At 46.8% G+C, this 15,139-nt stretch overlaps 1 protein-coding gene across 2 annotated transcripts in view; it reads right to left on the bottom strand.

Moving 5' to 3' along the window:
* LOC135545435 (catenin alpha-1) overlaps positions 1-15,139 on the bottom strand; it is a 239,827-nt gene that overhangs the window by 198,918 nt on the left and 25,770 nt on the right. For both annotated transcript variants that reach the window (XM_064973045.1, XM_064973044.1), the window contains exons 4-7: positions 11,807-11,973; positions 7,504-7,623; positions 4,028-4,153; positions 3,611-3,754 (exon numbers count right to left, since the gene is read on the bottom strand). In XM_064973045.1, the coding sequence (XP_064829117.1) occupies positions 3,611-3,754; positions 4,028-4,153; positions 7,504-7,623; positions 11,807-11,973 (557 nt within the window). The remainder of the gene's footprint in view (positions 1-3,610; positions 3,755-4,027; positions 4,154-7,503; positions 7,624-11,806; positions 11,974-15,139) is intronic.

Here is a 15,139-nt window from a genome sequence, read left to right as displayed (position 1 = left end):
GGTCAGTCAGAGGGACATGAAATAGGTTACGTACATTGTGTCCACCAACGCCCCTGGTATAATGTACATTTGCTAAAGCATTAAGACAACTCAAATGACACAATGGTGGGGATTAACTGAGCTGTGCTTGGGTCATTGATAAGTCATTGTCTCAACGCAGCCTTCTAATGCTGTGAAAGGATCCCGGAACCCAAATGATTTTTGGGTGGATCCCATCCTCCTTGTACTATGAGCGTTATTTCCAGAAGGTATCAGAATTGCAAATAAATTGTTTCACCCACAGAGCTGCAATAGTCTGGTAGCCAGTTATGAAAGGCTAAAAGTCTACTGAAATGTTCAATGCCACGATTTAGGAAGGGCAGAGGGCCAGATTATGGAGCTTCTGTTAATGTAGTGACCCAATCAGTTCTTTTAAAAATCCATCTTCAGCAGCTCTGAGCTGCCCTTCATAATGTCATTGAATCCCACATGAACTATGATAGACTCAATCTTCCTGAAGCGGACTTAAAATGTTTGGGAGCAGCTTATTGAAGTCCTGTACAAGCACACATATATATATATACTCTTGAGAAGAGGGGAAAAAAGCCATGCATGCACATGGTGTAAAATCAGAGGATAAAGTCTGGGACTTGTTTCCGTTGTGGTCCTCATCTATATCCATCTATAAGAGGAAAATTAGTCTGTCTTAACTGCAACCCTTACATTTAGAATGTACTACTTTAGACCAGAACCTAGAACGGTTTCCTCTGTATTTTAGGACAACAGTCAAACTCAACTAGATTAAAATCCCAAATATTGAATAACCTATTGACAAAAAAAAAAAAAAGGTCGAAGTTGAGGCTTTGCACACTGTTCACGACCAAATTAACAATCCGGGATTTTGCCACCATCTGAAACACTGAGATCAAATCTTACAGGTTGGTTTTGGGGTCAGCAGTAGAGGCAGCATTAATCTGATCCAATCCTGGATTACAAGGCTTCCTGGACTGAACTCAATCAAACACACAGGATAACATGTCAACAGCTTTAAAGCCATATTTACAAATGCGGGAGAGAGCGAGAAAGAGGGGGGGAGACAAAGAGGGAGCCTAAGAACAGAGAGCGAGAAAAGAGGGGGGGGAGAGAAAGAGGGAGCCTAAGAACAGAGAGCGAGAAAGAGGGGGGGAGAGAAAGAGGGAGCCTAAGAACAGAGAGCGAGAAAGAGAGGGGGGAGAGAAAGAGGGAGCCTAAGAACAGAGAGCGAGAAAGAGAGGGGGAGAGAAAGAGGGAGCCTAAGAACAGAGAGCGAGAAAGAAAGAGGCAAAAGATGGATACAAAGAAACACGTTTTTTTTTTAAGAAATTGAAAGAAAAAAAGTGAGGTGAGAGAAAAACGTGTTTTTCCCCACTTGGGCTGGGTTGCTACAGTGACAACATCCCCTCACATCTCTCCCTGAACTGCAGACACTACAGTGACAACATCCCCTCACATCTCTCCCTGAACTGCAGTGACAACACCCCCTCACATCTCTCCCTGAACTGCAGTGACAACATCCCCTCACATCTCTCCCTGAACTGCAGACACTGCAGTGACAACATCCCCCTCACATCTCTCCCTGAACTGCAGACACTACAGTGACAACATCCCCTCACATCTCTCCCTGAACTGCAGACACTACAGTGACAACATCCCCTCACATCTCTCCCTGAACTACAGTGACAACATCCCCTCACATCTCTCCTTGAACTGCAGACACTAACGTGGGAACATCCCCTCACATCTCTCCCTGAACTGCAGACACTAACGTGGGAACATCCCCTCACATCTCTCCCTGAACTGCAGACACTACAGTGACAACATCCCCTCACATCTCTCCCTGAACTGCAGACACTACAGTGACAACATCCCCTCACATCTCTCCCTGAACTGCAGACACTACAGTGGCAACATCCCCTCACATCTCTCCCTGAACTGCAGACACTACAGTGACAACATCCCCTCACATCTCTCCCTGAACTGCAGACACTACAGTGACAACATCCCCTCACATCTCTCCCTGAACTGCAGACACTACAGTGACAACATCCCCTCACATCTCTCCCTGAACTGCAGACACTACAGTGACAACATCCCCTCACATCTCTCCCTGAACTACAGTGACAACATCCCCCTCACATCTCTCCCTGAACTGCAGACACTACAGTGACATCCCCTCACATCTCTCCCTGAACTGCAGACACTACAGTGACAACATCCCCTCACATCTCTCCCTGAACTGCAGACACTACAGTGGCAACATCCCCTCACATCTCTCCCTGAACTGCAGACACTACAGTGACAACATCCCCTCACATCTCTCCCTGAACTGCAGACACTACAGTGACAACATCCCCTCACATCTCTCCCTGAACTGCAGACACTACAGTGACAACATCCCCTTTCATCTCTCCCTGAACTGCAGACACTACAGTGACAACATCCCCTCACATCTCTCCCTGAACTACAGTGACAACATCCCCCTCACATCTCTCCCTGAACTGCAGACACTACAGTGACATCCCCTCACATCTCTCCCTGAACTGCAGACACTACAGTGACAACATCCCCTCACATCTCTCCCTGAACTGCAGACACTACAGTGACAACATCCCCCCACATCTCTCCCTGAACTACAGTGACAACATCCCCTCACATCTCTCCCTGAACTGCAGACACTACAGTAACAACATCCCCCCACATCTCTCCCTGAACTGCAGACACTACAGTGACAACATCCCCTCACATCTCTCCCTGAACTACAGACACTACAGTGACAACATCCCCTCACATCTCTCCCTGAACTACAGACACTACAGTGACAACATCCCCCTCACATCTCTCCCTGAACTGCAGACACTACAGTGACAACATCCCCTCACATCTCTCCCTGAACTACAGTGACAACATCCCCTCACATCTCTCCCTGAACTGCAGACACTACAGTGACAACATCCCCTCACATCTCTCCCTGAACTGCAGACACTACAGTGACAACATCCCCTCACATCTCTCCCTGAACTGCAGACACTACAGTGACAACATCCCCTCACATCTCTCCCTGAACTGCAGACACTACAGTGACAACATCCCCTCACATCTCTCCCTGAACTGCAGACACTAACGTGGGAACATCCCCTCACAGGCTGGGGCCTGTTCCCTCCCTGCCTCCCACGTAGCACCTTAGGGCTGTGGTCAAAAGTAGTGCACTATGTGATTCTTTATGGGTCCGGGTCAAAAGTAGTCCACTATGTAGGGAATAGGGTGCAACTTGGGATGCTCTGTTGTGTTTTAGTTCTCAACGCAGCAGCAGGGGTAGAGGTGAGGCCAAGCTGACACCATTGAGGTCTATCTGCTTTACAAACTTTGCATTTGTTAATGCAGTGCAGACCAAGGAAAGGAGATATGAGGGGGAAGAGGGCCCCCATAGCTCGGAGGGGGAAGAGGGCCCCCATAGCTCGGAGGGGGAAGAGGGCCCCCATAGCTCGGAGGGGGAAGAGGGCCCCCATAGCTCGGAGGGGGAAGAGGGCCCCCATAGCTCGGAGGGGGAAGAGGGCCCCCATAGCTCTCCAAACCCCATCCCCCCTAGACTTACATCAAAGTTGTTGAGAGCGTAGGCCAGCTCTCCTCCCCCGGCAGGGTGGTTGAAGGCAGCGTCATCCGAAGCAGTAGCCTGGGCAGCATTAGAGATGCCTGAGACTGCATGCTGAAGCTGCTTGTAGATCAGGTCACGGTTCGCCTGGAGAATGGAATTAAATTCACGTTATTTACGGGGGAACTAAAGATAGTAAAAATACAAAATCAACTAGATGCGTCTCTGAAGCACTTCGAGATTCTGTATGTAATGTGCTATTGAAGTAAAATGATTATCATTAGCTTTTTATTTTTACATTTCAAATATTATTAGGTCCCAAATGGCATCCTATACCCTTGATGTTGCGCACAAACGGCTTTTGGTCACTATTAGGGAACAAGGTGCCATTTGGGATGCCCCCAGTGTTCTATTCCAGACCTTGTATGCGGCCAGGTCGGGGTGTTGAAGGCAGGCGCGGGAGGCGGTGTAGAGCATGGGGATGTTCCTCTGGAGAACACCGCGGGCAGCCGCCATCTGATCCTTATGGTGAACATCCTTCAACTCCTACAGAGAGAGAGAGAGAGAGACAACGGTACCATTACACTATCTGGAAAACATCCTTTCAATAGCAAAGAATGCAGATGCGGGGGGGGGCCGCGACAGGCTCCGGGGAGGGGGTGGGGGGGGGGGGCCGCGACAGGCTCCGGGTTGGGGGGGGGACAGCGACAGGCTCCGGGGTGGGGGGGGACGGGGACAGCGACAGGCTCCGGGGTGGGGGGGGACGGACAGCGACAGGCTCCGGGGGGGGGGACGACACCAAGAATGTCGCGTTGCCAGCCACAACAAAAGACACGGGGGGGCGAGCACTTTGGATTCAAGGCCGTCAGGTGATGCCCTCACACAGTTCTGACAGAGCTGCTCTGTCTGAGCGGCCCAGATTCTCCCCTGTGGTGATAGAGTCATAATCAGGCCATTCCAATAAGCCCTGCAGCTTTAACACATAGCTCTTACTACTGGCTCTAGTGCTCGTTTTCCTAGAAGAGCCAGGGAGACAGCACAGGCTCCTGCCTCACAAATTACAATATTCCCTATATGTTGTACTATAGGCCCTAGTCAAAAGTGCACTATATATAGGGAATACAGTGCCATTTACGAGGTAGAATCAACTGATGCCTTAGCATAAAGGAAATCAACATTGGCCAACGCCTCACACCCACGTATGGCTTTACCTTTACATTTCAGGGCGGCAGGGTAACCTAGTGGTTAGAGCGTTGGACTAGTAACCGAAAGGTTGCAAGTTCAAACCCCCGAGCTGACAAGGTACAAATCTGTCGTTCTGCCCCTGAACAGGCAGTTAACCCACTGTTCCTAGGCCGTCATTGAAAATAAGAATTTGTTCTTAACTGTTTGTAAGTCGCTCTGGATAAGAGCGTCTGCTAAATGACTTAAATGTAAATGTAACTGACTTGCCTAGTAAAATAAAGGTAAAATTAAATTTAAAAAAGTCTACTAAAAAACAGGAAGGGACATATGTATTTAAAACCTGGTTGTTTGGTACTAAACCAAATCTAAAAACACAAGACTGGAAAGACAAATAGGAAAATAAAAACAGACCCAAAACAATAGCATGTGAGATATAACGAGCAGATTCTTCTCCTATACTCTCTGTGTGTGTGTAGAGTGTGTGTGTGTAGAGTGTGTGTGTCCTACCTGAACAGTCTAGTGATATTGCTCATCCCTTTAACTCAGTGACGTCACCAGCGAAACTCATCATGAAATTTGAAATGCAGTGACATATGCAATACATCTTTTCACTACCTTACCTCTGGGGGAGGGGGGAAGGGGGGGTTTAACAGTTGAAATGTACAGACATTGTCTTTATTTTTTACACCTTAAAAATTGTAACAACCATTCTGAAAATTGGTCGGCGTAGCTTTAAATCCGTTTTTTTCCTCTTGCTTCACTGAGCAACTGAGTTCTGGAAGCATCTGTTTTACTAACGTTCAGTCTCATAATATTGATCGAATGAAGCCAGGTTAACTATTAGGCAACTTTATTACCTAGCTAGTGTTAGCCCAAGAGCTCCTGATCTAGCGATGGTTCAACTAAAAAAAAAAACATCCACTTTCAGCTAGACAGCACGTTTACAAAGACTTGCAGAACTAACCGGAAGATAGCCTGTCGTTTCCAAAGGGAACAAAATTGGTCAATGGTGGGCAGAGCCCAGCAGGAACTAGCAAGATCCGACTGGAGCCATCTCGCATTCATTTGCATATTTCCGTTAGGAAACGCCTACTCGGCAGCAATAACTATATTTGCCTTTCTACTCCTAAACAGTGTTATATATTTTCTCAACTTTGGCAAAGGGCAAATTCTACAAAACGTAGTTCGTAGCAGATTCTAGTTTTGAGGAAAACAAGACTGTATTGAGATCAAATGTTTCGTCAATGAGAAAATTCGCAGAATGTCGGACAAAAATCCATGTCCATCTTCTCCCAATGCCGGGCCACTGGGCTTCCTCTCACTACCATATTTGGAAGCATCAAGCCGGGCCACTGGGCTTCCTCTCACTACCATATTTGGAAGCATCAAGCAAACGTGTCACATTTACACACAAGGTGAAATATCTGTCTCGTTGTTCTGTGACGTTTACGTGAGGATGCAGAAATGTTGTTCAGCTAGCCTGCTAGCAGCCTATATTATAATACGAAAGACACTAACATTACTGTATTTTATACTCGTATTGGGGGGGGGGGGGGTAAAAGTGAATTATCGACATGCTAACGGGTAGCTTGAACAGGTTTAAAAAAAGGGAAAGAGGGGATACCTAGTCAGTTGTACAACAATGCATTCAACTGAAATGCGTCTTCCACATTTAAACCCCTCTGAATCAGAGAGGTGCGGTCGACTGCCTTAATCAACATCCCCGTCTTCAGCGCCTGGGCAACAGTGGGTTAACCTTCTTTAATCACTAGGCTACCTGCCTTAGCATTAGTTAGCTAGCTAGCAAGGGTGAGATGTGTATTGTCAACTAAAATAAACATGTTGTGTCTGCTTGTGGATTGTTGCATTATTCAATATGTTTTAAACGTTGCTTGGATTGTTAAATAGCTTGTGCTTACTGGCTACTGTGATATTTACGGTCAATTTGAGCTGCGGACCAAGAATGGTCTCGTCGCCAGCCACAACAAAAGACAAGGCACGGATGAAAAGAAGAAAATCCCTTTCGCCACTCTACTCCTCAGACTCCATATCTCGTAGTGTAGATGGGTGTTAGTAGTTACGCAACCTACTGATGCCCCATCTCTCTCCCTCCAGTCTCCTACTTCCCATCACCTACACTTCATAGCCCTTCACCCACCACAACAGTCAGCTCCCTCTCCAGCCCAGACTGCTGTCTCCTTGCCAGCCATCTCACTCCCAACCATGCTCCCTGTCCCTCTCCATCAGACAGTCCAGTACATACCTGCTGTCTCCTTGGCCGCCATCTCACTCCCAACCATGCTCCCTGTCCCTCTCCATCAGACAGTCCAGTACATACCTGCTGTCTCCTTGCCAGCCATCTCACTCCCAACCATGCTCCCAGTCCCTCTCCATCAGACAGTCCACTACATACCTGCTGTCTCCTTGGCCGCCATCTCACTCCCAACCATGCTCCCTGTCCCTCTCCATCAGACAGTCCAGTACATACCCTGGGTCCTTGGCCGCCATCTCACTCCCAACCATGCTCCCTGTCCCTCTCCATCAGACAGTCCAGTACATACCTGCTGTCTCCTTGGCAGCCATCTCACTCCCAACCATGCTCCCAGTCCCTCTCCATCAGACAGTCCAGTACATACCTGCTGTCTCCTTGGCAGCCATCTCACTCCCAACCATGCTCCCTGTCCCTCTCCATCAGACAGTCCAGTACATACCTGCTGTCTCTTGGCAGCCATCATGTTGAGTTTATCCACCTCTGGTTTCAGGGCCTTGTACTGTATGCCCAGGTCCTGCTCTGTTCCAGCGTTACGCACCTTCATCAGGTTCTCCTCCACCTAGGAGGGGTTACAGAGGAACACAAGGTTTAGATTGGGGATACCCCTGCCTACGTTCCCTAAGAATTTAAGAGAGGCGTTGTGGACTGGGGAATTGGAGAAATTCACTGAGAGATGCTGGAAAGATCAGCCCCTAGACAGTTGGATAAAAAAAAATGTTTAAAAAAAAACTCGTTATTTGATAACGTCAGTGGTAGGTTTGGAATGACGACGGAAATGAAGTCTGGATAACGATGAAGATTCAGGATCAACAGCTTCTCGTATTCAGATCCTGTCCCAAATAAAACACCATTACCAATATAGTGCACTACTTTGACCAGGGCCCATAGGTTTGTGCTCCATGGGCCATAGGGCTCTGGTCAAAAAAAGATTACATTATATGGTAAAGGGTGCCATTTGGGACTAAAGCAAAATCTTTGCTAGGAAGGTTATTCTTTCCGTGAGTTAACACAGTCAACATGCCTCTCTCCACTCAACAGTCCATTAAAGGCCAGTGCTTAGACTACAGTATATGGTAAATGATTAATTTGCTACTAGCTGTTAACACAGGAAAACAGTTTGCACTGAATCTTTACCATCAAAAAGTACACACTAGCTATATCAGCACAAAATGAAGACAATATGCCTCGTGTTCAGGATGAGCTTTGGTAATATTGCAAAGGTAAAAATGGCACATTTATGGAGGGAATTGAGCAGAAGTTATTTAAAAAGGTTAAATAAATAAACATATATACAAACCTTCCTGAAATAAAAGTATGTGGACACCTGCTCGTCAAACATCTCATTCCAAAAAAATAATGGGCTTTAATATGGAGTTGCCCCCCCCCTCCTTTGTTGCTATAAACAGCCTCCACTCTTCTGGGAAGACGTTCCACTAGATGTTGGAACATTGCTGTGTTCATTCAGCCACAAGAGCATTAGTGAAGTTGGGTCGATTAGGCCTGGCTCGCAGTCCCCATTAAAATTCATCCCAAAGGTGTTCAATGGAGTTGAGGTCAGGGCTCTGTGCAGGCCAGTCAAGTTCTTCCATACCAATCGACAAAACCATTTTTGCATGGACCTCGCTTTGTGAAATGGGCGTTGTCATGCTGAAACAGGAAAGGCCCTTCCCCAACTGTTGGAAGTACAGAATCATCTAGAATGTCAATATAATATACTGTAGCGTTGAGATTCCCTTCACTGTAACTAAGGGGCCTAGCTTGAACCATGACAGGTCCAGACCATTATTCCTCCACCAAACATTACAGTTGGCACTTTTGATTGGGGCAGGTAGCGTTCTCCTGGCATCCGCCAAAGCCAGATTCGTCTGTCGGACTGCCAGATGGTGAAACGTGATTCGTCACTCCAGAGAGCGTGTTTCCACTGCTCCAGAGTCCAATGGTGGCGAGCTTTACACCACTCCAGCTGACTTGGCATTGCGTATGGTGATCTTAGGCTTGTATGCTGCTGCTCAGCCATGGAAATCCATCTCCTGAAGCTCTCGACAAACAGTTATTGTGCTGACGCACATGGTGATCTTACGCCTTCGATAAATAAAAAAACAGCATCGTTGCATTTTGGTAAACCATTCATTTCCAATGGACCGCTGAGTTAGCCTTGCAGCATTGCTTTGTAGAGGCAGTTGCAGTGCGTTCTGTGTGGTGCTGTGTTGGATTTAGCGAACATATAAACTGAACAAGTTTGATGTATGTCTCAGTTGTTGAATCTTATGTTTATATAAATATTTACTCATGTTAAGTTTAATGGAAATAAACAATTGACAGTGAGAGAACATTTAATTTTCTGCTGACTCTACATATCCTGGAGTAAACATTGAACATCTCAGGATCCAGGAACACTGTCTATTTAATATGATTCTATAATCCACCCAGCGCCCGTACAGTATCCATATATAGCATCCCAAATGGCAGCCTATTCACAATGGGCCTTGGTCAAACAGCAGTGCTCTACATAGGGCACCATTTGGGACTCAGCCTTTGTTGTATCTGGAATGCAGAAAGAGCAATGGACGTCAGGTCTCCTGCAGTTGGCTGGCAACACCAGGGTGGCCAGTGTCCAGAGAATGCCAGGGCTGACTGCCCTCAGAGACTTCGATATAGCTGGAGCACTGACTCAGTCTGGATGGGTCCTAAAAAAAAATAGCACCCGTTGCCCTATACAGGGCCCCATGTGAAATAGGCACTACATAGGACATAGGATTGCCATTCCGGATAGGGTCCCTGGGCAAAAGTAGTGCACTACATAGGGAACAGGTTGCCGTTTGGGACACAACCCGAGTATCTGGAAGGCACTAACCCAGTGAAGAGGTGGGTTATAAACAGAGGCATGATAAGATAACATTGAGTTGTTCAACTTTAAGAGACAGTATGGGAAGTAGAACACGGGGTGAGGCTTAGCCCACAATGCAATAGCACACATTGCTGTGGAAGCTTCCACTACACCTCAAGAGTAGAAACTAGTGTTTTTCTATCAAATCTCTTTCTACTTGGATCCACAGTAAATCATTTCTGGAGAGGCCCATGCACATATTCATCAAGTGTCTCACAGTAAAGAGTGTTGATCTAGATGTCAATATAATTACTGATGATCATTTAAATGATCTTAAAACTGATTCTAGATCTTCACCCGGAGGATCCGAGACAATAAATACATAGTAATTTCCTTTTCAACCTGCTGACCTGTCTGAACTTGAAGAAATGACAGACGTCTTCCATTTTACAACCTAGCTATAAAGAAAAGAAAAAGACTCCATTTCATCGTTGACATTTGACACTGACTTCACTGTCTGGCTGTGTAATTAGAATCAGAACAGTTTACAGTAGTGAAGGGAAAGGTTAGAAAATGTATGGCTACATCCCAAATGGCACCCTGGTCAACAGTAGTGCACTACCCCTATGGGTCCCTGGTCAACAGTAGTGCACTACCCCTATGGGTCCCTGGTCTAAAGTAGTGCACTACCCCTATGGGTCCCTGGTCAACAGTAGTGCACTACCCCTATGGGTCCCTGGTCAACAGTAGTGCACTACCCCTATGGGTCCCTGGTCAACAGTAGTGCACTACCCCTATGGGCCCTGGTCTAAAGTAGTGCACTAACCCTATGGGTCCCGGTCAACAGTAGTGCACTACCCCTATGGGTCCCTGGTCAACAGTAGTGCACTACCCCTATGGGTCCCTGGTCAACAGTAGTGCACTACCCCTATGGGTCCCTGGTCAACAGTAGTGCACTACCCCTATGGGTCCTGGTCTAAAGTAGTGCACTACCCCTATGGGTCCTGGTCTAAAGTAGTGCACTACCCCTATGGGTCCCTGGTCAACAGTAGTGCACTACCCCTATGGGTCCCGGTCAACAGTAGTGCACTACCCCTATGGGTCCCTAGGTCAACAGTAGTGCACTACCCCTATGGGTCCCTGGTCAACAGTAGTGCACTAACCCTATGGGTCCCTGGTCTAAAGTAGTGCACTAACCCTATGGGTCCCTGGTCTAAATTAGTGCACTAACCCTATGGGTCCCTGGTCTAAAGTAGTGCACTAACCCTATGGGTCCCTGGTCTAAAGTAATGCACTAACCCTATGGGTCCCTGGTCTAAAGTAGTGCACTAACCCTATGGGTCCCTAGTCAACAGTAGTGCACTACCCCTATGGGGTCCTGGTCAACAGTAGTGCACTAACCCTATGGGTCCCTGGTCTAAATTAGTGCACTAACCCTATGGGTCCCTGGTCTAAATTAGTGCACTAACCCTATGGGGGCCTGGTCTAAAGTAGTGCACTAACCCTATGGGTCCCTAGTCAACAGTAGTGCACTACCCCTATGGGGTCCTGGTCAACAGTAGTGCACTAACCCTATGGGTCCCTGGTCTAAATTAGTGCACTAACCCTATGGGTCCCTGCTCTAAATTAGTGCACTAACCCTATGGGGGCCTGGTCTAAAGTAGTGCACTAAAATAGATAGGGTGCCTACAGAGGACCAAAAAATAAACAGCAAGTCTCTTGACTGCAGGTGAAAGGCCTCCTTGTGGTCAGGATTTCGTTTCATTCATTCACAGCAATAATGAACTGGGTAAAAAGGATGGACAAAAACACAGAAGACCTTCTTTGAAACCTTTAGCTAAGATACCAGAACGTTAGTTTGAGTCAAGCAAACTATGTATCTATGTGTGTGTGTGTGCGCGCGTACGCCCCTCACCAGTTTGAGTTGCAGCAGCAGCTTGTAGACGTCAGACATGTCGGCCAGCACCAGCAGGTGAGTGACGGCAGAGAGGAGGGCCCTGGCTGCACGGACCATGTTACCCCTCTTTACCGAGGAACAGGGGTCCTCAGCAAACTCTCCTGATGCCTGCTTCATGGATTCACCTGAGGGACAAAAGGAGGAACGACAGGATATTACACATGTGACAAGTTTGCCCCAAATGAAACCCTTTATAAAAAAAGGAAGCATTGTCCCCGACAAGGGCCTTGATGAAAAAGTAGTGCACTGTGTGAAGGGGGAATAGGTTGCCTACAGAGGCATGTTAAAGTGAAGGAGCGTTAGGGGAGACCACTGTCACAACGAGTAAACCTGTCACACAGAGAGGAGAAAGAGGACCGCTGACAGTCTTAATTGGATGCATTTATTAAAGTTTTTAAAAAAATCAACAGCAGAGAGCACACCTCAGGGGGCAGAGTGAGGAAGATATTCCATTGGCTCAGTGGGTCGGAGCTCAGTGTTAAAGAAGCAATCTGGGATTCGAACAACAAAAGTCACCCCGTCCCTTGTTTTGGTTAACATCCGAGGTACAGGGGGCTGGGGAATCTCAGGCTAACTATCCATGAGATCAAAAGTGTGTGTGTGTGTGTGTGTGTGTTCTCCTTATATAATTGAGATTGTTTGGGATGAGTTGACTGCGGAGTGAAGGAAAAAGCAGCCAACAAGTGCTCAGCATATGTGGGAACTCCTTCAAGACTGCTGGAAAAGCATTCCAGGTGAAGCTGGTTGAGAGAATGCCAGGAGTGTGAAAAACTCAAGGCAAAACTTGTAAGATGGTCAAATACATTGATTTGTTTATCACTTTTCAGGTTACTACATGATTCAATGTGTTATTTTTATATAGTTTGTCATCACTATTATTCTACAATGTAGAAAATAGTAAAAAATAAAGAAAAACCCTGGAATGAGTAGGCGTCCGAACCTTTGACTGGTACTGTGTGTGTTGTCTAATCAGACCATTGGCATCAGACGTGCACCCGGCACAGCCAAAAGAGGACTGGCCACCCCTCATAGCCTGGTTCCTCTAGGTTTCTTCCTAGGTTCCGGCCTTTCTAGGGAGTTTTTCCCGAGCCACCGTGCTTCTACACCTGCATTGCTTGCCGTTTGGGGGTTTCTGAACAGCACTTTGTGACATCAGCTGATGACAGAAGAGCTTTATAAATTAAATTTGATCGGTTGCCTGCCTCTTGACGTCTTTTTAAAAAGCAGCCAGTCGCCAACCACTCTCTCTCTCTCTCTCTCGTGTTGAATCCGTCACTGTGTCTGTATATTCATCCATGGATAAAGTGGCGTGTGCCTGGCTGGCAGTGCTTCCCCCCCCACCAGCTATCACCATAGACTTCAGCTCTTTAATCCCACCCCCGCAGCCACTCTCAGCCCACCTATCACCATAGACTTCAGCTTTTTAATCCCACCCCCCCCGCCACTCTCAGCCCATCCCACCTATCACCATAGACCTCAGCTCTTTTTGTGCCCTACCAATGAAGACATACCTAGAGCAGCTAATCTTATCCAAACCATTTAATCTAAACTCTTTACCAGTTGGCTTAGCTAGTCTGTTGGTTGGTAGCGTTTGCTAAGATTAACAACAAAATACTCTAATTGCTAGCCTTAGCTGGTATACTACTCCCTCTGTCCACCCGTCTGTCTCATCCTCTCAAAACTCCGAAATAATTACCAGTGAACCTCTGCTCCTCCGCAGGCAGTGTCACGCAAATGTAGGCATGCTGCTCCTAATGTCAGCCCCAGAAACACTCCCTCTCCCTGCCAGCCCAGAAGTACTTTGAGGGGGAAAATGTAGCTTCCTTTTAATCATCATATTCCACTCTCTTTCCTCTAGCCCAGGCTACCAAGTGAGTCCCTAATGGCACCCTATATAGTGCGTTACTATGAGCCCTGGTCAAAAAGGTAGTACACAATATAGGGAGTAATTTGGGGCGCATCCACAATAGGCCCACTGCTGGGCCTGATACCAGTAAAGGCCTCAGAGCATTGAGGCTGGATGGGATCCAGGCTAAGAGTTAATTGCATTAGAATGTCATTTGAGATGAGGAGGAGAGGAGAAAAGGATGAGGGAGATGAGAAGGGCATAAGGGGGAGGAGAGAAAGGCGGTCTGACAGAGTAAATCCAAAACTCCCTAACAGGCGGTGACCTAGGCCTAACATATACAGCCAATGGCCTCACGCACAATGGTGGGGGGGGGGGTGAAAAGTACCCAAATGGGAGTTTCCGCAAGCTACTCCAGAGATGGTCTGTAAAGTTGTGTCTTTCCAGGTCTGTGCCCAAACAGTTCCAGCTTTTCACTTTAAAAATTAATCTCTCCAGAATTAAGTCTCTCGCTGTTATAGACCCCCCCCCCCCCCTCTGCTCCCATCTGCACCTTAGACACCATATGTGAATTGATTGCCCTCCCATCTATCTTCAGAGTTCGTTCTGTTTGATGACCTAAACTGGGATATGCTTAACCCCCCCCCCCCCCCAGCAGTCCTACAATCTAAGCTAGATGCCCTCAATCTCACGAAAATTATCAAGGAACCCACCAGGTACAACCCTAAAACACGGGCACCCTCATAGATATTATCCTGACCAACATGCCCTCCAAATACACCGCTGTTGTTTTCAAATCAGGATCTCAGCGATCACCGACTCATTGCCTGCATCCGCTATGGGTCTGCGGTCAAACTCTCCCTAAAACACTTCTGCGAATGCAGCGTGTTCCGTCATGCGGTATAATTAAATAAGGTAGCATTACATCATGCGGTGCGCGTCTTAACTTTGGCCAGAGTGAATGTGTCAACTCTTACAGCGGTGCTTTGTCTTGTTATTATACAGACCTAAGGCCTGTCATAATATATCAGATCATATCTCATTTAAAAATAATGCATGTCTTTTTTTTTTTTTTTTACATCTTTGTTGAGCAAATCTTTTGTGCGTTAGGTACTATATGCAGGGCCCAGACCACCTTGTGCACTCAACTTCAGCGAGATATGGTGGTAGTGTCCTTGTAGGCCTACTTGCTGGGGGAACTGAAGCTGTATAGCACATTGCCTGTTTCAGTCGGGGGGAAAAAAACAACAATTTCCATCTTTTTAATTAAATCATAGCATAGTTGTGCTTTATATGGCCTAAAATATTGTTCATATGGGCAGCATTTTATCCATAGGCTACGGGATTCAGAATTTCTCCGTTATGAATATATTACATATCACGCGGGTGGGAAATAGAGCTCTTAAAAAAAAAAAAAAAGGTCCACATCTGAACATTTCAATAAA

The sequence above is a fragment of the Oncorhynchus masou genome, chromosome 9 (genome assembly GCF_036934945.1).
Source record: "Oncorhynchus masou masou isolate Uvic2021 chromosome 9, UVic_Omas_1.1, whole genome shotgun sequence".
NCBI lineage: Eukaryota > Metazoa > Chordata > Actinopteri > Salmoniformes > Salmonidae > Oncorhynchus > Oncorhynchus masou.
This window is presented reverse-complemented; position numbering and strand designations above follow the sequence as displayed.